At 50.0% G+C, this 22915-nt stretch overlaps 1 protein-coding gene across 6 annotated transcripts in view; it reads right to left on the bottom strand.

Annotated features, from left to right (window-relative positions):
- Positions 1–7594: 7594 nt before the first annotated feature.
- CREB3L1 (cAMP responsive element binding protein 3 like 1) overlaps positions 7595–22915 on the bottom strand; it is a 61838-nt gene continuing 46517 nt past the window's right edge. For 4 of the 6 annotated variants that reach the window (XM_071744803.1, XM_071744800.1, XM_071744804.1 and 1 more), the window contains 9 exons: positions 21842–21920; positions 20786–20946; positions 20135–20284; positions 19276–19334; positions 17332–17400; positions 15363–15462; positions 11031–11151; positions 10316–10562; positions 7595–9917 (listed from right to left, as the gene is read on the bottom strand). In XM_071744803.1, coding sequence (XP_071600904.1) covers positions 9881–9917; positions 10316–10562; positions 11031–11151; positions 15363–15462; positions 17332–17400; positions 19276–19334; positions 20135–20284; positions 20786–20946; positions 21842–21920 — 1023 coding nt within the window. In that variant the 3' untranslated portion in view covers positions 7595–9880. The remainder of the gene's footprint in view (positions 9918–10315; positions 10563–11030; positions 11152–15362; positions 15463–17331; positions 17401–19275; positions 19335–20134; positions 20285–20785; positions 20947–21841; positions 21921–22915) is intronic. The other 2 variants (XM_071744802.1, XM_071744801.1) reach the window with 2 other exon arrangements.

Here is a 22915-nt window from a genome sequence, read left to right as displayed (position 1 = left end):
AAGCGACTGGTCTGGCACCCGGCACATCTCTCACCCCGTAGATGTAACCTGCAGGGAACCTGTGCAACAAGCTTTTGTGTGCTTGTGGTTTCCTTTCTGGGTAAACACCCCCGCAGGGTGCAGGGAGCGGCAGCTGTGACAAAGGCCACTGCTGCAAGCATCACCCCAAAAGCAAAAGTGTCAAAGAGGAGAGGAAACCCAGGACTGCGTGGGTCCCTAGCCCCTCTGGAGAGGCTGGAGCACTGCTGTGGCCAGTCAGAACCTGCCACAGGCCTTCCTGGCTCCAGGTCACAGGGTTTTTCTTAGAGCAAAGCTGCCCCAAGCCTCCAACTCAGAGCTGCCCCACTCAGGGAGCTCCTGCCCCACAGCAAAACCTTGGCAGGAGGTACCTGAAGCCAGAAGGCACTGACTTCAGCCTCCCCTTGGCTGGAGTGGGGCATGGCACGAAGCCCTGGTTCTTGCTTGGGGTTTGCTGCAGTGACAGAGAGCAACAAACTGTTGTTGCAGAAAATTGTCCCAGAATGTGCAAATCTGGTGTACAAGCTCTCATCATTAATAAGCTTGGCACGAAACTCTTACTCAAAGCCCTAAATATAATCTGAGAGCTGAGGTCTCATCCACTTGCCTAAGGTGCCTCCATGCACTGCTGCAGCTATTTATGGAAGGAACTTTATTTCCGTGGGCTTAATATGATTTCTGCTTATTTCAAAACCTTTATACAGCAGCCTGGGCCACCTGCCCCTTGTGATGATTAATGGGTCCCAGAAGGAAGAGGCAGGATGGCAGCAGGAGGATGGGGGCCTCCAACCTTCACTTGACAATGAGAACACGTCTGATGCCCACAGCTGAAGGAGGAGGTCCTCCAAACACTCTAGCAGGGTTCAGTAAACGCCTCCAGAGCCTCTGGAGCCAGGTAGTGGGCAAGGGGATTTCTGTCAGCCCTCCCTAGAGCATCTCATGTTCCAGGAGGGGCACCAGATGAAAGGTTCACCCAACAAATCCATCACCATCTGACCTGCACCAAGGAGCAGCCAGACCCAACCCTACAAGGATGTAGCAGAACAATACAAGCAGATTTTCACCCACAGACACTTCCTGTCACATTTTCCCCTCCCTTTTGCTCAGCTGCCCAAAACAGAGGGTGGAGGAAGTAGCTCATCCCAAACACTGTCTCCCTCACCACTGGCCTGCAGGTAGCCACAGCATCCTCTCCAGCCCTGCCAGACTCCTCTCTTCTGCAAAGCCCACATTGGATGGAACAAAGCCTCTTGCAAAGAGGCCTCTTGAGAGGTCTGAGGACAGAGGCACCCTGCAGAAGGGCAGCACAGGCCAGAGCATGTCAGTGGAGCAGCCTGCCTGGAGCAGCCAGGGTAGGATGAGCAGGATGTAAACAAACCTCAGCAACCTTAGACAATTTCTGGAGCAAATTCAGGCTGATCAAATGAGATTGCAATATGGCCCCTTCCTCCCTTGGGGTGACTGGATAATTGCAGCTGGCTAATTCCTTTGCAAAATGTGCCATGCACATCTGGAGGTGTGCAGCTAAGAGGACAAAATCCTGCTCTGTTCCCTCTGCTTGGCACAGCAATCCCTCATCCTCAGCAGCATGAGTGCAGACACCCTCCCACCCTGCACAGCATCTTGGTGAGCAGCCCCAGGTACCAAATGAGGGCCAGGAGGGCTGCACTTTGCCCCATCTCAGTGTGAGGCTCAAGGGTGCAGGGCTGCCTTGGGAAGGACTCTGCCACCCCGGCTCCTGTTCACCACCCCCTGCAGGAATAAAAAGTGCTCCAGATGAGTCAGCTCCCGGGCCCTCCTGCACTGCAGGCACGAGTATGATTTCCCATTAGTTCCCATTATTACAGTATTAGAAAGCAATTTGCTCACAGTGTGCACCACAGCCCTTGAAAGAGGGTAGAAGGGCTGCTGTCCATGTGGAAGCACATATGGATAACTGGATAACTCCTGCCCAAAATCAGCCCCCACCAGAGCTCTGCACCCCCGAGTGCCTCAGTCCCAGGCCAGTGGCCGGAGAGCCCATTTGGCCTCTGCCCACCAGGGCAATGAGCATGGCACCAAGAACTGTGCTGGTTTTCCAGCTGCTTATAAAATACCTGGTGCTTACCTAGGAAACTGTAAGATGGTGAAACTGAGCCCAGGAAAACACAGAGATGTCCCTGGGCCAAGCCAGCTCAGGAGAAGGGGAAGGAGGAAGCTCCTCTGCTCAGTAGCAGGCCCAGGGTCATTCCTGCAAGTGCTCACTTTTTTACTCTGAGCAGGTGCAGGGTGAAAGGATTTCTCCTCACTTGTGCCTGAGAACCATTCTGCAAAGTTTGGGGGTACTAAATGGTAGAAGGGCTTAAATGGTGAAAGAAAGGGGAGGGTGAGACTCTAGACCTTATTTGCTGTGAGAGGAAGAATAGAGCTGAGCTCGTGGAGGTGCTGACCCAAGGAGGATTTTGGACTGTATGGCTGGAGTTGGGAATAGGAACTCAGCTGAGCATCACTAATCAATGGCTCCCATAAAAGTGCCATGGAGCTATGAAAACCACTCTGTACCTTCACTGGTTTTGCTTGGCTATAGCAGGGGTGGTTAAGTCCTGAGAGGACCAGTACAGCAGAGGAGTCACACCAGGAGCCAGGACAGATACTTCTGCTGCAAGGTGCCCACAAAGTGCATGTTTCATAAGACTCATCCTCTATGCTCTCATCTTTGCATGTTCAGCCTCCCCAGATCAAGGTTTGTGGAGCTGGGAGTTAGGGGACATTTGCCTTGGGGCAGAGGAGGAAGAGGAGAGTGCAAGTTATCAGAAGTTGCTTGTATCCAATGCACTGAACATCCAGAGCTAAGCCTCTGCTGCAGAAAAAGAGGGAAAACATCCAACCCACAAGCCATGCCAGAGCTTGTGGGAGGCTGTCATGCATGGGCTGCCTGGAGGGGCGCCGAGGAGGCATCACAGACCTGAGACAGCTAAGGGGAGTAGGGTTGAAGGAGGAATAAGGGAGCCTTTGAGGGTAACAAAAGGACTGTCACTGGGGAGGGAGCTCTTGCATGGATGGGGAGGGAAAGGGACTAACTGGTACCTTTGTCCCTGTGCTCAGATGGTTTCTGGTGGGAAGGTACCAGTGGCCCCTGGGAAGAGTCAGCCGTGACTCACAGGAGGGAGATTCCTTGGGACAGGGCATTCCTTCACCCCAGCCCAGCCCCACTGCTCAGGAACCCAGGAGCTCCTACCTGTAGGAGACCTGCTTTCTGATGGCCAAGTGCAGGAACTGCTCTTCCACCTTCGACACCATCTCTGCTCCTCTCATCTCCCAAGCTGGATCCTGTCTCTGGAGGCCCAAGCATTGTGCTTGCCCGACACTCTCTGCATCCTCTTCTCCCAGGAGGTTCGCTGCAGCCCCCCTGGCCACCTCACCATCCCCCCTGGCCAGGGTGAAGTCTTTGTGGCTCCCAGGACCTTCAGCCATGCCGGCTTGAGATGCTTCTCCAGGCAGGGATTCCTGCTTTGTCCCCACAAACTCTGGCAGCTTGGTCCAGCCTGGAAGGCTCCCACAGTGATGCTTCTCTTCACCTCCCTGGGGCCACAGGACAATCTTGGAGAAGCTTAGCTACCTGGAGGAGCACAGCCACAGAGGAAAAGCAGCGTCCAACTTTTTGCAGAGGTGTCCTGATAGTGCTTTGGGCTGTTGAGGTGCTTGCTGCAGCTCAGCCTCTCTCTGTCTCCACTGCCCTGCCAGAGCAAAGCAGAGGAACAGCTGATGGGAACCTGGACACCTCTTTGGCCCTCTCCTTGGACTATTCGGGACTCCAAGGGCGATGCTGAGGAAGCAGGAAACACAGCACTCACTGGAGAAAGGGTTTTAGGAGAGAATGCATCCAGGGACTGCGATGCTCCCAGCAGGCAAAGGAGAGCCTGGAGTACCTTCTGCAAGATCTCCCCAGGGCCAGGAACGTCCCTTGGAGTCCCCGGCGGCAGCAGCCAAATGGCAGAGGCAGGCAGTGAGGAAGGTGCCTGTGACACGATCCTGCAGCAGCCCTCAAAAGACAAAGCAGAACGAGAGCGTGAGTGTTGGCGGGAGGAGGGCTGCCGAGAGCTGCAGCTGGGGAGCCAGCCTGGTGTCACCTTAGAGACACTCGGAAACTGGCACTTAACCCTTCAGAGACCGGGGAGACAAAGCAGGGTGACAACAGAGCTGGCCCTCGCTGCTCACAACCCAGCTGGCATCTGCCTTCCTGCAAGGGCTGCTCGGGGTCTCAGCCACCCATCTTAACCACACCAGAAGCCCGGTCAGGTCAGCCAGCCTGCAAAACTGCATGACAACAGCCCCAGCAGAGGACAGTCCCTGCTGCTCTTCCTGGCCCCGGGGGGGCTGATGGGCTGACCCCTTACAGGGATGGGGTCTTCGAGCTGTGGTACCCAAGAAGTGTGGCTGTAGTGTGGCTTCCCTCCTCCCAGCAGGCTCATGCAGTTCCTTGCCACTTGGGAGACCACATTATCCCCGTTTTTCACTAATTGAAGGCATATTTTCTTCAGTCCTGGCATCCAGAGGTAGAAAGGCCTTTCTGTCCTCTGCCCACATCCATCAAGAGAATTCCATTGTCTGTCTGTCCTGGGTTGGGACTGCACTTTGTGGTCCCAGTCCCAGCTCTGGCCTGCCTCAGCCTTGCCTGTCCCAGTGCTGCAGACACCAGCTGGGTTGAGAGCTCCCCACAAAGCTGTCATATGTCCCCAGTTGCTTGTTTTGGATTTGTACTGCCTTAGATTCACATGCTGAGGCTTTACCAGGTGGGGAATGGGAAACTTGAGGTTTGGGTCTGTTAGAGCAATGCCCTGCACCTGTTGCCCGTGGGAGGGTCTAACAGTGATAGATTACATCAAGAACACATTGCAGTCACCCCTTAATCTCATTGTCTTTCCATGAAGGGCTGGTATGACAGGAGCTGGAACATATCCTCAGCCTTCTCTGACTGTTTACCATCCTGGGAGTTGTCAGAAGCAGCTCATCCATCTTGCCAGCTGAAGCTTCCAGTTCAGGTTACTGAACCTTTGTCTGACCCTAGATTTCACGATGACATCTTCCCTCATTCTGTGCCTGCTGGGGGATTTGTGCCTCCCAGGGGCACGGCAGCCCCTGAGCCCACTCCTCTGCACAGTCGTGACTTGCAGGCAGCCCTGCACCCACCTTTCTGTGTGACTCAGCCCCTCCAGCCCCCACAGGAGTTTTGTTCCCCCTGGTGTGACACCGGGCGAGCCCTCCCCAGTGGGCAGAGCAGGCTGAAGCAGCTTCAGACTCACTTGCTGGAACTGAGACCTGCCCAGGAGTTTGACACTGCTCCCCACACCAATGCATGGCCCTGCTCCTCCGTGGCCTCTGTGGGCAGATGTTGGGAGCAGGCTGTGGGAAAGGAGAAGCAGGGGGTACAGGGGAACCTGTGGCATTTCAGACACTGGAATGGGCTGCCCAGGGAAGTAGTGGATTCTCCATCCCTGGAGATATTTCAAAAGAGCCTGGATGTGGCACTCAGTGCCATGGGCTGGGAACTGCAGCGGGAGTGGATCAAGGGTTGGACTTGATGATCTCTGAGGTCCTTTCCCACCTGGCTGATTCTGTGATCTCGCTGCTTCTCACCACCCACTGGTGACACTGTGCCTGCACACTCTGTCCCGGGGGTGTCCCCGTTCACCAGATACTCTGAGAGCCACCTTCACCCACGCTGGCCGGGCTGCCAGGGCAGGGCAGAGCTGGGCTGCCCAGAGGAGCTACGGAGCATGCAGAATGCACTGGCACCCCCAAGAGATTTTAGCAAACATCTCTGCCTTGTCCCTCATGGATGAAGGTGTCTGTGGCCACCATGCTAAGGAAGGGGATGGCCAGGATGGGGTGGATGTGAACTGTACCCTGGAGAGCAGGGGGTCTGGGTGCCTGAAGTGGGGGTGAGGCACGTGGGGGTTGTTTCTCACTGATGGCTGCATCTGCTCTTCAGGAGAGGGAAAGAGAGGCCCTTATTGCAGAAAACCTCCCAGGGGGCAGGCACAGCAGAGTCCCTGAGTTGGCAGAGCTGGGAGACCAGGAGGGGCAGGACAGTGGGTGCCTTCTGCCTTGCCATGGGGGCCAATCCTGTGCTACACAAAGCGTTGTTGGGGGGAGGAGCAGCCAGTAGAGGATTTTAACCCAGAATCCACCTTCTACCCATGTGGCAAACTGTATGGTTGTCACACAGGCAGTGTATCCAGATTTTGTGTGTCTGGAGAAGAGGAGGCATCATGGGGTATTGCCTGTACGAGGGGAGGTAAAGGATTGCTCAGCCTTCTTTGCATTTCTCTCTGCCCACTTGTGTCTGCAGAGTGTTTCACATGTCTGTCACTAATGGGGTCACCACCTTTCCCTTGGAGGATGTTACCAGAGGTCCCTGGAAAGAGCAGGCAGTCTCTGATTTGGGGCAGCATAGCAGGGGGCTCTTTTAAGACCTCTCTTCTTACACCTGTTTCCCTTGACATTTTGGAGCATGTATGAAGGCCACAGGCCAGAATCTGGATGGCAATTACTGAAGAGTTCAGTGATGTACATGGACAAGCAAGACAGGAACACTTTACCTGGATGAAATCTGGTAGGTGAGAAGCCTGGTCTTAGAGTGGAAGGAGGTTGTTTTTATACAAGGTGCCACAGGGAAGGTGTTGGACAGTGTCTGTTCTGTCCCAGCCACGACGAGCGCTCATCTCTCTTGGCCACTGTTCAGTGGCCAAACTTGTCACAACAGGGTTGCAACCAGCCCAGTGCTTTACTCCTCTCCACAAGGAAATTGCAATCCACAGAAAGAGATCTTCGCAAGCCCTGAGTCTCATATCCTCCTCTTGGCAAAGGCTCTATCAGTGGCTGTACCAGCCCAGAGTCAGGAGATGGAGCCTCCTTTTAGCATCTCTGAAAGGGATGTGGGCTGCCTTCCCCCTGTGTGGGGTCTGATTGCAAGAAGGAGTTGTTTCAATGGCCAAATTCTAATGAACCCACTAGGAGATTTCCAGAAAAGCAAATATTCATTTTCTAGACCCACTGTTGTCTTGTGTTTCACACAAAGTCAGGCCAAAACCTAACAGTTTTTGCAGATATAAATAGGGTACAAGTTGACAGACAGCCTGGTCCCACGTCACTACTGATCTCAGCAGCTGCTCTGTTTTTACAGATAACTGAAGGAGTTAAGTGGTTTTTTCAGACAGGGTGGGATCAGAGCCATGGTGCCACTAGAAATGTCTCTGTTGTGCAGACCCCTGCATAGACTCTTCATCAGAGAAGTTCATTGCACCCCATGAACTTTCTTCCATGATCTTTCTCCATCCAAGAGGATTACACCAGCAGTATTTCAGAGACTGAGAGGAAACTGAGGCAGAACAGTTGAAAACTGCAGAAGAAATCACAGTGCTGCTGAAAATAAAACATTAAAGTTTGCTTCTTGCCCCTGACAAGAGGCCCCAGCACTGGAACAAATCTGCACATGGCCAGGGAACAGGACAGTCAGACAGCAAGAGGTGAGGAACTGTGCATGTGGGCTAGTGGGACAACCACACCTCAATGAAAGGACCCATCAAGCCAGGGCTGATGCTGCATCTTTTTATTTTATTTTTTTTTTGTTGCTTCACTAAGCAATTGCAGAGCAAGTGATAGGAGGAGGGGAAAAGGTGGATTGGAAAAAGCAAAACAAAACAAAAAAACCCCAAAACAAACAAAAAAAACCAACAAACCCAATGACAACCAAAAAAAAAAAAAAAACCTCAAACAAAAAACAAACAGGAGGGAAGAGGCAGCTGCTGGAGTATAAGGGGAAAGTGAGCTGCTAACAAGAAAGAAGTCCATAGATGCCAAGCCCGCACTAATTCTTAATAAAATACAATACTGAAAATAGGATCTGAGAGTCTCCAAAATACAATATCTTAAGGGATTGGCAATAATACAAAATAAGGTTCATTATGTACAAACGTGTTCTGCTCTTGGTCTCTGTACAACGGTGGGAGTGGGAGGCATGGGGCCGTGTTCAGTGGAAGTGTTGGGGCTGGAGGAGGATGTGCTTGGACCCAGCAGTGGTTCTCTGTGCTTGGGTGGAGGACAGGGAATGCAGTGGTATCTGGTGACCAGCAGGTCCTGTGTGAACCTCAAGAAGAGCAGAGCTATGTTGAAAGCCTTCCTTTTCCTCATCCCACTGGCCACTTTGTTGGTTGCTGTGTCCAAATTTATCCTAAATAGCTTCAGGGGCTTCAGTTTTCGAAAGGGAAAAAAGAGGGATGTGAAGGCCCTTCCCTTACTTTTCCCAGTCCTTGAGCAAGAGCCACCCCATTCTTCCTCTCTGGGGAGCCCTCTCCACTCCCAGCCTGGCAGGAAAGGAGGGGCTGGGGCAGTGCAGAGTCCAGGGTGCTTGAAGAGAAATAAGCTGAAAAGGAGCCTGCTGTGAGACCTGGTAGGGTGCACAGGCACCCCCTGTACATACATGAGCCAAACTGCCACATTCCAGGTCTCCAACACTCATGTCCCACATTGTCATTCCATAAAATGGCAGCTGAGGGAACAGAGCAAGGAGACACCTGAGCTTCTCAGCAGGGTTTTTGGTGGGGAGGTAGAAGGGTCAGAAATGGGTGTCTGGTTGCTAAAGAGAATGGCATAGGCTTGAGATGAGGTAATTTCAGCACCATATTTGGCAAGTCTGGCCTGAGGGGTGGTATGGCAAGAGTTTGCTACCTTTGGTGCCCACACTTAGAAGGACCCTGGCCAATTCCAACATTCCATCTCTTTCCTGGCAGATGTGTCTGTCACCAGAGATGCCAACATGTCCTCAGTGGCTTTCATGACACTGCTGTGGAGAATGTGAGGGGAATGGTGGTTATTTGACAGGCATCCAATGGGCTGCAGAGCTCTCCTTGGTGGTTCTTAGAAAGACCCCACTTGGCATGAAGCAGAATTGGGGGTGGAAAGCTGGTATGGGGGTCAGGCTATGGGTCTCACCTATTCTTAAAGGAGAAAGCCTGCAGGATGGAAGGTGAAGATGCCACTGACCTGGTTAGCACTGCACTGTAGGGCCCGAGCTTGGAATAGAAAGGGAAAAAAGACCCCTTCAAAGCAAGGATGCTGAGAATGGGAAGAAAGGGGTTGTGGGGCAAAACTATTCTCTGTTTCAGAGCTCTGGTTTTCCAGAAGCTGCTGGCTAATCTTTCTGTGGTTTCTCTGTCTGGGACCTGTCTCCCACACTCCGTTTTTGTGCAGATCTTTGCAGATAGTTGGCATGGAAGTTATGTAGGCGTGGCCATCAAGAGAAAACTAGAGCAAGGAAGAACTAGGTTTTCTCTCAATGGAAACAGGAGTAGACTAACAGATGGAGGGGAAGGAAGGGAGGAGCTCAAACTCTCCAGAACCATCTCTCCCACACGAGCATCATCCATTCCTAAGAACCCCCAGGCAGGACAGTAAATCCAGCACATTCTCTCTCTCTTCTTCAGGTGCATCTGATGTAGCCAAGGGATACCTGCCTGGGGACAGCCCCCTTGGTCTGGAGGCTTTGAGGAGTGAGATGAATTGAGAGCTTCCCCTGATCTCCCTTCACTCCAAGGTGAGCCCACACCCATAGGGTAGTGCTCATTTAAACAGAAGGTAAGGCCAGGAGAAGAGGGCATCTCAGGGCTTCACCTGACATTTATTGCTGGTTCTGGCAGTCCTGTGATTCTCAAGAGAGATCTGTACTAATGGGGCAAGGGGGACACAGGGAAAGGGAGGAGCTGAACCCAAGGCTGGTTAAAAGAGTCTGAATGCAGTGTTCTCTCCTGCCAAGTCCCCTCAGTTGCTCGGTGAGGAGGGAATCCTGCAATTAGACAGATGAGGGCTTGAGGTTCAGCAGCTGCTACAAGTATTCAGCTGTCTCACTGGAGCTTGTCTCCCTGAGGAAAAGACAAGACAAGGCATCAATCAAGGTTCAAGGTTCATTGCAAGGCTTCTGTGCAAATTCACCTCTCTATGTGCCCATCTGACAGGATGGAGCCCTTCCCAAAGGCACTCAATAACCAGCAAGCTTGGGACCACGTGAATCACCAAGTCCTCCTCAGCTCAATGCCAGTGAGACTCTGCCTTATGCAGTCCCAACTTTTGCTTTAGAAAATTAACTTGTTTTTTTGCTCCCCACAAACATTTGTCTCCTCCAGCCACTGCTCTTCCTTTTTTCAGCCTGTCCCAGGCAGCTCAGCTGTCCTTAGCTTGCAACAGAGGGGACATGCCTGCTGCTCACTCCCAGAAACCATGCAGTTTTTGGGGGCTCAGAGGGTGGCCCCCACCTGCTTACCTCTCATGAAATTGCTCTTTGAGGTGGGTGAGAGTTGGGTCAGTTTGGTTCTGGTCAGAACCCTCCATCTGGGATTTGCTCAGATATTTTGTCGTTTCGTGTGTCCTGGCTAGATGAGGCCTTCCCTTGACAGATGGACCTTTTTCAGCCTCCCACCCCTCAGGATGGTCCATGGTTAGGAAGGAGCTATAGCTCTCTTCTAAGGAGCTGGCACCTTCATCATAGAAAAGAAGACTCCGTGACTGAACTGAAAGAGAGGAGAGTATTGGTTAGCAAAGAGGACAAGGTCTCTTGCATTGGTGTGGGTCATGGTGGTGGTTTCAGCACATGCTCACCCAGCTATGGCCTTGTCCATATGCTGGAGGCCTGCTCATCAGATACCTGCCTCCCCCCCAGCTTCAGGAGGCAAATGCTCCCCTGGGGCACAGCCTCTTCAGAAGGCAATCAGTCTGCCCTGGGACTTTCCCCTCATGTTCTTTCCTTCAACACTTGTCATGTTTTGGGACAGTGGTTGGCAGAGAAGGACAACAGGCCCAGACAAGGTGCTGTTATCAGAGTTTGTACCACTGACAGCCCAGGAATCTCCCCTCTCCACAGCTCCAGCATATGGGGAACGCACCAAGGGGGGGGGATGCTACCCCTGAAACTGGGAGTGTTGAGAGAAGAGCTGGAAATAGTTTGACAGGGTGTACTGGAGGAATTGTGTCAGACTCACTCTTACTAGTTGTGTAAATGTCTGGTGCTGGTGTTGCTTTCACTGTCTGCGATGCTGAAGAGAACTCAGGGAGGCAGGGCATCAGGGATCCCAGGATCAGCACAAAGCAGAGTGCCAGGACCTGGAGTGGAAATCAGCACAGAGTTAGTGCCTCTAGCTATGGAAACACTTCTCTGCAGCACAGGAACACAAGGCTGGGTCAGGACACGTGGTCAGGCTGACAACTGGGTCACTGTGGTCCCTCAGGGAAGGAAAGGCCTTGCTGTAAATCTAAGAAGGGAAGACAGAAGCTTCCTTGTGTTGCTGCATTTGAAGTACTTCTGGTGCAGTGGTGAGAATTTGCCCATTCAGTTGATGAGAGGAGGTGGAAGGAAGAGCTGAGGAACAAGTTGAGGGAGACTCAACAGAAAGGATGAACTCAAGGATGGCCAAAGGGAACCTGACCCTCAGTAGGAGCTGTAGTGGACTGTAAGAAAACAAGTTCACTGGGAGTAATCTCTGAGGTACCACCAAAGATAAAAAAATGAAGCTACTGTCCATGCAAGGACAGAAATTACAGAACTGCTGCCACCTAATACCTGATAGCAAGGATGGAGAGTCCAAGGAAAGAGTCACATTTATGCTTGACATGTATGTATGCAGGACCATGTGTCCATTACCTTCTGCTGTCAGGCAGACCACTCAGAGCCACTGGGAAGTGACAAAGGAGAGAGGCAGAAGAAAATTCCCTGCAAATCCCCCTCTGGTAGGTCTGCACCTGTCTGTGAATTCTGCCAGCACAGCAAGGCTCCAGGGTGAGATGCCAGTGCTGATCCTCAGAGACTCTACAGAGTTTAGGGCACTACCAGTACAGAGCAAGAGGGGGCACAGAGGAAATGATAGAGAGCCAAATCATTATTACCTAAATACCCATGTACCATAACTACCTTCACCAGCTCATTGCTCAGACTGAGCATATCAAAGAGGCAATGCATGTGTTGGACATTCCTATTACCTGTATATAACCTACAGCCAGCAATTGCTTTGTTGCTTTTCAGAATAGCCTTTCCTAAGTAACATAAAGAAGCTGGCACATGGAGGTGATTTTGACCACCAGTGGATTCCAGGAGATGTGGAAGCTCCCATAGGGATTGTAAATAGTGCAGGCACTATTGTAAAGAGGGATTTTAATTGTCCAGACTCTTTGTGGCTGGTTTTAAAGTCAGAAAATCAAACACGGTCAGCATAGATGCTGTCTAGGCACAACAAATCAGGTACATAAGGCATTTGGAACACTTATTCAACAAAAACAGAAAGAAAAATAAATTCTGAATAGATGTTGCTTGGAATTATCACAGCTACACAACTTCCCCAAAGGGGAGCCAGCCCTGTGAAGCCTGTACTTCTAAACCAAAACGTGCTTTATGGGCTGGAAAAGAGCAGTATACTCAACACCTTGTTTTAGCAGGGCTTTCAGCTGTGGCTTTGCAACCCAGCATTGTTTTTTCTCTCTTGTTTCAGGTGAATTCTGATTGATGCTCTTATTTGGCTCCAGTTCAAGCTCTGTAACACTTAAAAGCAGTAACTCAGATTGACTCTGAGTACCAGTTATCTCACAGCTTTTGAGCATCTCACCATTTTGACCTCTCAAAAAGCAAGAGAAATTAAGATAGAGGAAACTACTGCAGATTCAATTGGAAAGGTGGAGGCAAAATAAATTCAAAAAAACTGTCCTGAGAGTGTAGCTATCAAATGGTTCACTGTCAAACTGGGAGGAAGTAGCAGATGGTGTAGCAGAAAGACCCGTTACGGCTCTGGCATGAGTCAACATTTTTAGGCTTGAGTTAGATGATGAACTGTATCAAATCTGCAGATGGGAGAGACTAAAAGCAGACTGGCTTTTGGTGAGGATTCAAATTCAGAATTATCTTGACAATGGGGAGAAGGGGTCCAAGAGTACAGCAGACAGATCCATATAGATAATTGCTGATACTTGGCTGAGACTTGTGAGGTGGAAGGCCTGATTCACAAAGGAAACGTTTCAGCAACTGTATGGCCAGGCAGCTGTTCTAAGGGAGAGGATCTAGGAGTAAAAATGAAATATGAAGTGAGCACAAGTGGGTGTCACTTTGCAAAGGGCAAATCTCAGCCCAGGCAGCAGGAACAGGTTTGCTGGCTGGCTCACTGCATCTGTGCCCACCTTCAGGTGAAACACTGGGTACAGCTTTGGGCTTCTTACTTCCAAAAGGATATGGGGCAGTCAGAGAAAGTCTGGAAGAGAGCTCTGGGAACAACTGGTGGTTCAGTAACTCAGTCTACAAGGGAAGACTGAAATCATGCAATCATAGAATGGGCTGGGTTGGAAGGGACCTCAGAGATCATCAAGTCCAACCCTTGATCCACTCCCACTGCAGTTCCCAGCCCATGGCACTGAGTGCCACATCCAGGCTCTTTTGAAATATCTCCAGGGATGGAGAATCCACCCCTTCCCTGGGCAGCCCATTCCAATGGCTGAGCACCCTCTCCCTAAAGAAATTCTTTCTAATGTCCAACCTAAACCTCCCCTGGCACAACTTGAGACCTCTTGTGCCCTCTTGTCTTGCAATCCCCAATCATGGGGATTCCACAGAACAGACTGAGAGGAATTGCTTGAAAACAATAGTTTTCAATTATGTAAAAGGCACTGCACAAAGGGAGGGTAAACCAGATCTTGCTTAGAGTGGGCAGGCACTGTGACAGGCTTAAGCTGTTGCAAGGAAGATTGAGACAAGCTACCAAGAAGGCTTTATCTGGGAAAGATAACAAAGCACTGGAATTCTTTGCCTGAGGAGGCTGAGTACTGCTCATCACTGGAGGCCTTCAAGAATTGGCTGAGGAATGCCACAGGGCTAAAAAAGAAGGATACTTTGCTCCACACCCATGCTGCAAGGCATGATGCTTCTACTGTGTGTCTTGATAAGAAGCACTGTGTTTGAAAATAGAAAACAGGAACTTGGAGGCCTATGAGAGGAACTAGCCAAAGATAGAAAAGCAAATTACAAATTCTTGAAGTGCTTCAAAACTAGGGCACCCTGAGAGATTCTGTGTGTGGGCTGGGATGTGTGGAATGAAGGGAGCAGCAAAGAGAGATAAGACATTGTTGGGAAGCTAAATTAGGTATTTTATCAGCTGTAGCACAGAGGATATCTGGAAGGCACCTCTCCTGGACTTGCTCATTCCAGGTAATATCAATGAAGAACTGCTGGAGCCAGGGGTGCTCTGATGTACTGCTGCATGAAGGAGCAATAAGTCACTGGGCTCAGCTGGGTCATCCCCAAAAATGTGAAAAGGACTTGGGAACAAAGCCACAGAGAAGCCAACAGAAAAGGCAGATCATTAAATATGGTCTGACATGAGGGCAGCAAAGAGTAGCAAAAGTCTAAGCAGATTTTGATAAAAGAAAGTGCTGGAAATTATAAAGCAGGGGCTCTGGAACCAACACAAACTGACAGAACCGAGAGTGAAAAACAACCCCTCAGGACACTAAGAGTGCTGAGAAAGTGGGGCAAGCACCTGACTATATGGACAGTTTACAGAAGTGATAACTAGATACAAATAACCAAATCTGATAAATTTGTCTCAAGCAGCTACTATGACAACCCTGCAAATACATCACAGGATTGAAGGTTATATTTTTATTGTGAATCAAAAGCTTTCCCCCTGGCAAAAAATGGGATGAAAAATAAGCAATTCAGTCTATTTATGGCCACACACTGGCACAGTCCAAAGCTCCACAGTAAAGCCAATATTGCTTAACCATGTTTCTCCACTATGAGAAATGAGAGGCAAACAGGGACCACTAAAATTAACAGACAACCCTGAGTCATTTTGGTTAGTCAAAAGGACAAATTAAGAGAATTCCAGCTGGATTTAGCAAAGCTTGATGTGCTTGCCTACAGCACAAACAGATGCCATTTCTTGCTGATAAATGCAAGGTAATGCCCACTGGGGGGAATGCTTGAACTGTTCATTTGCCCCACTGAGTTAAACATTAAGCATTCCCAACTCAGCAAAATCAAACTCTCCCCATTACGATTGAAACTCATTGAAGATTTTTGCTGAATGGCTGATGAGAAGCAAACAAAGTGCCATTTTGCTGAAAGAACAAGACAGTGAAAATGCAGGAATTACCCTAATGCTGTTGCATGAACAACTGACTCTACCAATGTACCTATTTCTGGTCACTCTAACACAAAAGGAGAAATCAAATGTAATTGCCAGCAGAGCCAGGTAGCAGGGAAGTGAGCAAAGACAGGCAACCAGCAAAGCTGTCTGGGGAAGCACAGCCAATAAAGATGGAAATGAGGCTCATACCATTAGACAGGTCCCAGTCTGTGTGGAAGCCATTTTGTAGGGTCTGGAGACTTTCCCAGCTACCAGAGCCTGCAGCTTCTGTAACTGCTGGAGCAGAGTCCTAAGATAGGAAGCAACACAAATCAAAACTTGATAAGCAGACAACAGCCAGTAAGTGATGCCTCAAAGCCATCTCTCAAAGCAATGGAGAAGTGTGATACCAGGAAAACTGAGCTCAGGGAGAGGGGCTGAAGTTTGTAGTCAGGTCAGATATTGAACCCATGCCTGCCTGCTCCCACTCCAAAGACACTCTGAAGCTTGACCTGTGCCCTGAACCACATGGTGGAGAAACAAAAACCAGTTTTGATCTCCTCCAGCTTCTTGAGTCTTGGCAAACTCTGCAGAGGAATGTGGACAAAGCCAAATACTAAGTTCAGCAATTAATTCATTCTCTGGCTGCCCTGGCTGGAACATGTGCTAAGGTCTCTTTGCCCTATTTAACTGCATCTGGGCATCTGCACACCTAAGGACAGGGTAGAGGTAGGTGTGTTACTAAAAGCTGCTGAACCTTCACTGTGCTGGTGAAGAAATCTGTGATGAGGGAGACCACCGAGCACACAGCTCCCAAGGGCTGCAAAATACTGAAAAGCAGGCAGCTACTGAGTGTTTTCTCCTGGGAGTACTGACTGGTTTGCACAAATATGATTGAGCTTTTTATAAAATGCCAGGTCCTGTAGCCAGGAGATTGCAGAAGAATCCCAGCTTTATCTCTTTTAAAATCCTCTTCTGGTCATTGTGCATGTGAAGAGAAGCATAGAGTGTCCTACCAGCAGTGCTCAAAAACCAAACCCAATTAGAAAGAACACAATGTATTATTTTTTAAAAAATTAAAATTCTGCTGTCTTTTAGGCCAATCTCTTGGTTTTGTGGGGCTCATGCTTTTTCAGAAGCAGGAACTACCTACACTCCAAAAAGGGCTGGGTGACAGGCTGTGTCCTGTGGATGAGAGAGGCTGGCATCTCCATCTCTGGCAGATGGGAAGGTCTGGCCACTCACACACCTAAGCCAGACCATGCCTGACAGTCCCTGTCTGGTCCCAGCACCAGTGGCTGTCCTGGAAGCCAGGCCTACAGCCTGTCATGGACACGAGGAAGGATTGCCTGGAAGAACACACCATGAACTGCAGTGGCAGCACAAGGGTAGGTGTGGGGACTGGCTCTCTGGCAGCTGCTCTTCCCTTCAGTTTGAGCTGGGGGTGATAGAAATGGGGCTGGAAAGATGAGCTTCCCCCCTCAGCAGCCCTGCAGATGACTCTGCCCTTGCTTATTACCTGTTGCACCCAGAAAGAGGGAGCAGAGCTGGGCCCTCCTCCAGGTCCTGCTACCCATCCCCACTGCAAGGCTGGGAGCCTTCAGTATTCATTCCAAAGAGGTAAATATCCCTGGTAAGCAGTTTCCCAGCTCTATATATGAGGAGCACAAGTCTGTTATTCACCAAGTCTGTTCAGCTCTTTCTCCAGAGAAACCTGAAACAGCCTCATTATACCCAGGGCCTTGTATTCATCTGAAGAGACCAAGAGGAGAAACAGTGGGGCTGAAAGGCTGGTGTGAGGGGCTTCTCTCAGTGCAGCTGCCCTGGAGACAGCCAGAGGCCTGGAGGGCACTGGTGAGGGCAGCACGAGCCCAGAGTGCTCTAGGGAGGAGGAAGAGATGTAAGAAACACTCCTTTCCTCCCTGCCCATGCTGCAGCATGTCCTGGCTATCCCAACACAACATTCCAGGCTCACTTAACAAACCCAGATGCCTCTCACTGCTTCCATGGGCTGAGAACCAGGACCTAACTAAGCACTAACCCACTAACTAACTAACCCACTCCACTCAGAGCTGGGGAAGTCTGCCTTTGTCTTCTTGGCCCCCTGCCCCAGGGCTTCCCTGGCTTCTCTTCCTGCCCACCCTTCCCTGCCTGCCAAGGGTCAGGTCTAGATCCTTACCTGTTTGCATTCTCTAAGGTCTCCACTTTTTTCCAGAGTTCATTGTTTTCTGTTGTGTATGTCTCAACCCTGCAAGAATACAACCCAGAACTTGTTAGCTACAAAGGCAAGACAGATAAAGCAAATGTAGCCCTTGTCTCTCCCAGGGTGTGGATGCTCCATCCATCAACTGCAGATTTGGTCCTGAAACCAGATGTTCCCTGCCTGTCTGTCTGCAGCCAGCCCCAAAGAGACCAGGGGTGAGTCTCCAGTGGGCAGTCATGTGTGATAGTTCCAGTTCAGGCTTTCCTGAGGGCTGAGAGAGCCAGGAGTAGTCAGTCAGGACAGACCCAAAGTTAAGCAGGCATTTCCATCACTTCTGAACCCCACTGAGGAGCATGGAAAAGGAACAGAGGGACAAATCAAAACGTCTGCTGCTCAGACTGAGAAGCTGCCCTGGCCCTTGAGAAAACCAGGCAGTTCTGTGCAGATGCTGGGACAGCTGCGGCTGCAGGCACTTGAGGGCAGCAGAGAACCTGCAGACTCCCTTTCACTACTTCAGAAAAGAAAGTGGTGACTTAGGCTGCACTTGGGAGGAGGAGAGGGGAACGTCTCCATGCCTGAAGGAAGCAGGCCAGGGATACAGTCTGATCCTGCTAGAGGTTTCCAGCGCTGCCTGCGACCCAGGTTTTCTGTGTAAAAAGTGGGCTTGCAGCAAAGGTGTCAAACTGAATGGTGAAAGCTTGAAGTGCAGGTTCTGACAAACCAGCTCTTCCAGCAAGCCAGGTTGAATATATTATTAATTTATTATTATATCAAAGAATTTATTTCATTCAAAAAATCACAGAATGCTTCTTTTGGTTCACATTTAAACCTGGCACTGTTTGAAAGCCATCTGTCACATCAGTGTAACAAACCACTGAACACATGCAGGCACCACAGCCACAGCTGGAGAAGAGGCCCCAGCACAGAAAGCCCTGGGCCTGCCCCTTGAGCAGGGCCAGACAAATTCCCAGCCCCAGCTTGAAGGATCTGGGTGTCAGTGTGGGACACTAAGGAGAGGCCATGTGCTCTGATGCCTGGATACACACATGGATACCAAGGTGCTGTTTATAGAAGGACATGAGAACTTGAAGGTGCCTGGTGTTCATCTGTTTTCATTCAGAATTTCAGCACAAATAGCACCAGGGAGAAGTTGAATTTGGTTCTTTGTGGGTTCTTTGATGTTTTATTTTGTTTTGTTTTCAATTTTGCTTCTCTCAGGTGGCATTTATAACAGTAAGGAGGTGGTATTTAAACAGAAATGTGAGTTTGCACCTGAATCCCAGCATTCTTCTGTGCCTGGGAATGCTCAACAGGGACTATTGGTAGAGAGAGGATCACAGGATGAGGCCCCCATGTATTATTTTCTACCCTGTTAGTGTCATGGGATGCTACCTTAGGCTTAGCCTGCCACACATGATGGGTCTCAGGGCTGCAAGGAAAAAAACAAAGCTTGTGCAGGGAATGGTGAAAGGGGAAAGAGTGTGGGGAATAACTATAGCACAAGGTTTTTCTTTTTACCAAATTTGTGGGTCTCCATCCTCATGAGAAGAGAGGGGGGAAAAAACATGGTCAGTGCCCTCAGAAAGCCAGCAGCTTATGGGACAGACAAAATAGAAGTAACTTATAGTGGGGAAACATGACTCTTACCCAAAATCCCACTTTGCTGTCAGCCAGAATGGGCTGTGTTCTGCAGGGGAGCAGCCAAACTAAGCAGTTGGAAACCCAGGGTTTCTAGAGTGATCTTTATCCTGCAAGAGGATTTCTAGGAGGGAGGGAAGTAGGGGCAGGATCCCAAACCAAACTTATGTGCAGCCAGCTTTGCAAGGAATTGTACTCTCTGAGCAATTCAGAGACAAAAGTACTAAAAGGGGGGCTGTGCATGGACAGGGCTCCTTTTTAAAAGGTGAAGAAGAAACTTACTTTTTCTCTAGACACTCCACATATTCTTTCTTCTTCCTGCGACTCTCCTGAGCAGAGATCTGTGAGGGGGTCAAGCCATTAGAGAGGAGTCAGTATCCTAAATCTCTAGGTACCTCTTTGTGGCTCTCTCCTCTTGTCTGCTCCCTGCACACACAGCAATCCTAAAAGTAAATGACAGAGCCACCTTCCAGTCTGCCATTCCTGCTGGTTTCCAGGCCAAAACCAGGAGGGATGGATACTGTAAGTATGTGGCCACAACCATTTTTTTGCAGAATGCCTGACCCCATCATTTCTTAGAGCATCTTTAGGTTTGCTTTGAAGTCCTCTGACTCACATGAGTATGTGCTGTAGCCATCTGGCCAGATTCTGCCACAGACCACTTCTGAGTCATGGGGTGACTAATTCAGTGTCTCATAATTTCTCCCATGAGATGCTTTTAATTACAGCTTAGTCTCACAGCCTCTGCTGGGCTAATGGGCTCTGTGCATCACCCATCCTGCACCATGCAATAGGCTCTTTTTTTCTAGGCCCACACAGCAAGGATTGACCAGATGACTTTGTTTGAGCTCTGATGCCTTAGCTAGTGACCCCCATCCAAGGCAACACAGGCCCAGGAGCTGGGCTGGAAGCCACACTGCCCAGACACAGCAACATGCAGAGCATTCATGCACAGAATTCATGCACAGTTGTGGCACCATTTCTGTGAGTTGGGAGGCTCATACCAGTGCACCACAGACAGGATCCCACCTTTTCTGAGCTGCACTGCAGCTGAGTAGGTGAGGGCAACTCTAGCACTGGTCAGCTGAAGATACTCTGTAATCATAGGAACTGTATGGTTATAGTCTTTGTGAACAGTCACCTTGTTCTTGATTTTCCTCCTAACCCTCTTCAGTGCTTTCTCCTCTGCTTTGGTGAGGGGCAGTTTAGTAGGAATGGGGTAGCCCTCAGCAGTCAGGGTACGTTTCTCCTCTTCAGTCAAGAGCAGCGGGCCAGAGGTCCCTTGTAATTTCTGAAACACACAGAGAGCAGCTACCAGCATCAGCAAAGAGCTCTAGCACAGTGGTTCTCCTTTAAAGCCTTGCAGAGCATCTAGGGCTTAGGGGGCCTGCAGATAGGAGCAGGAAAGTGCTGCTGAACTGTGGAAAGACATTGGTGCTAGGTTAGAGACACTTGATGTAAAGGTACATCACGTAGATGCCCACGTACCTTCATATCGAGCTACTGAGGAGCATCAAAACAATCAACGAGCAGATGAGGCTGCCCAAGTGTTCCAAATAGATCTGGACTGGGACCATAACCAGATCTCAACCTGATCATGGGGGGAAAGTTCAGCAGCTGCCTTCCTCTTTTGGGAGGGTAGCTGGTTCTTCCTGGTGAGGCTGGCTACACAAATGCACTGCAGAACTGTGTGTCAGCTCGGAGACCTTAACAAGGGCAGAATCCCCCACATAAGCCTCAGAAAGCCCCTCTGAACACCAAGGAGCCCTGTGAGGTCCTACTGCCTCCTTACATGTGGTGCTGTGAGAAGGGGTGAGGAGGAGATGGCAGCAGAGGAGCGAGCAGCAGTTCGGGCTGGGCTGGAGGGAGGCAGGGACCGGGGGCTCTGGGATCCATCGCTGTCACTGCCGTGACTGCTGGGTGGAGTTGGAGGCATCTGCACCAGGTCATCTACTGAGAAATGAGGAGACAGTCAATGGCTTTCATGTCATCCTGTTGGTACAGGCACAAGACCCAGAGCAGCAACAGGAAAATGCACTTCTGCAACACAGGACTGAAAGGAGAGGGTGATGAGTCCCACAAAACTAAAAAAAAAGCTGGTTGGAGCAGTGTCCAAGACAGAGATGAGGCTGACATCAAATGTACTAAACTAGGAACTGCAGGAGTCAGAGCTGGCAGGAGCTTTGTCAAAGCCCTGAAGTTATTTACAAAGCAATAATGTACTCTGGTTTTAACCAAAGCCTGTGATGTTTAGCTCCACAGCCTGTTCACAAGTACAGGAAGCTCTGTAAGTGACGAGCTCCTCCAAAGGTGCAACAGGGCTCACACACTTGATGTAAAGAGGCTCATGTCACTCACTTTGTTGCCAAGCACCTGAAAACTGTCCCCACTTTGTACTGGAGAGCCCTGGGGGCCTAAATGGAGGTGGGAATATGACTAAGAAAAGTCTCTCTGAAGCAGTGGTGTTCCTATATTGCTTTCATTTGTGCATCGGCAGATTTTCAGATGCTTGGGTTTCTTTCAAATTAAACTGGATCCTGAAATTCCTGACTCTCAGATGGTTGTTCTTGGATAACACTACAGTCCCTCTGAAGATTTTAAAGGCACTCTTTGCATATTTCCAACTCTGAGGTAGCCTGCTTGCCTGGGAGTCCCTGTCTGAACAATTCTGTGTGTGGCTGCTGGTCAGACACTGATCTGAGTTGGAACAAGGGAGTACTCACTCATCTATTGGTTCATGCCATGCCTTGTATGCATGGTTCTGCTCTCTGGTGTTGTCTTTCCTCCCTGTAATGATCTAGATCTGAGCAATATAGAGATATAAGTTGACCAGCAAAGTCTGTCTTACCTGCAGGTACATTTAGAAACTGGTTCACCTCCTTGGGTTCAGCTTTGATCACAGGTGCTGGAGTCATTTCTATGGGAGTCTGTGGAAAAGAAGAAGAGAGAGTTCTGGGCACTGCCATTCCCATCACCCAGAGTGCTCCCTCAGTTCTGCTCATAGCTGCTGCTCCCCTGCTCTCTGCACTGCCCCGACTCACAGCTCTGCCCCACACACAAAACAGACACCAGGAGTACAAACATGAGCCCCCTGAAGTCTGTGCCACTGGGTGCAAACACGTGTCTGCAGAGGACGAGGCAGTGGCAGATGAACATGCTGCCAAGATGTACACTGAGTACCTCCAAAAGGGGGAGGACTTTTATCCTTAGCAATTTTTCCCTTGCTAGACCCAGACAGAGCAATTTAAACAAACCTATGTATTACCACTGGAAGACTCTCTTTGATCTGCCTTCATTAGAAATGGGAGTACAGAGGTTGTACAGAAACAGAACAAATCCCCTGTCCTGCTCACATGATTTTCAGGAGGGCTTCTGGGCAGCTGTTTCCAGTCAGAGGAGACTGAGAGTTAAAGAGTAGATTTACTCCCACCTGGGTGAGTGCCCCCCCAGCTCCCCCCAGGTCCCCCCAGCTCGACAGTCCCCAGCCCACCAGAGGCTGGAGGAGTTTTTACACTAAACAGACACATTGAAACTCCTCCAGACTGTAAACACAGCTGAGAGAGCTCCATAGTCCGGCTGCTGAGCACACACAGCAGAGCTTCAAGGGCACAGCAAATTCAGGCTGTGTAAATAATGGAGGAAGTTAGTGCACAGTTCTTGCTGGAAGTGCCCATTTGTTTTGGACAGTTGTTTAAATGGGAAGATGCTCAGCATGAGTGACAAAAGGAAGTAAACCTCAGAGATGCTCTACTGTTATCTACTGAGCTGCTACAAGATAGCCAAGGCCTGTGTGAGATTGGTCAGACCTTCTCATCCAACACTGCTGGACTCAGGGCCAGCTGAACTGAGCCCCCAGCTTACACCCATGTACTGGGGGTATAAGTGAGCCTCCTTCAGAAAGACAAGCTTCTAAGGAACTTAG

The sequence above is a fragment of the Heliangelus exortis genome, chromosome 5, assembly GCF_036169615.1.
Source record: "Heliangelus exortis chromosome 5, bHelExo1.hap1, whole genome shotgun sequence".
In the NCBI taxonomy this organism is placed as follows: domain Eukaryota; kingdom Metazoa; phylum Chordata; class Aves; order Apodiformes; family Trochilidae; genus Heliangelus; species Heliangelus exortis.
This window is presented reverse-complemented; position numbering and strand designations above follow the sequence as displayed.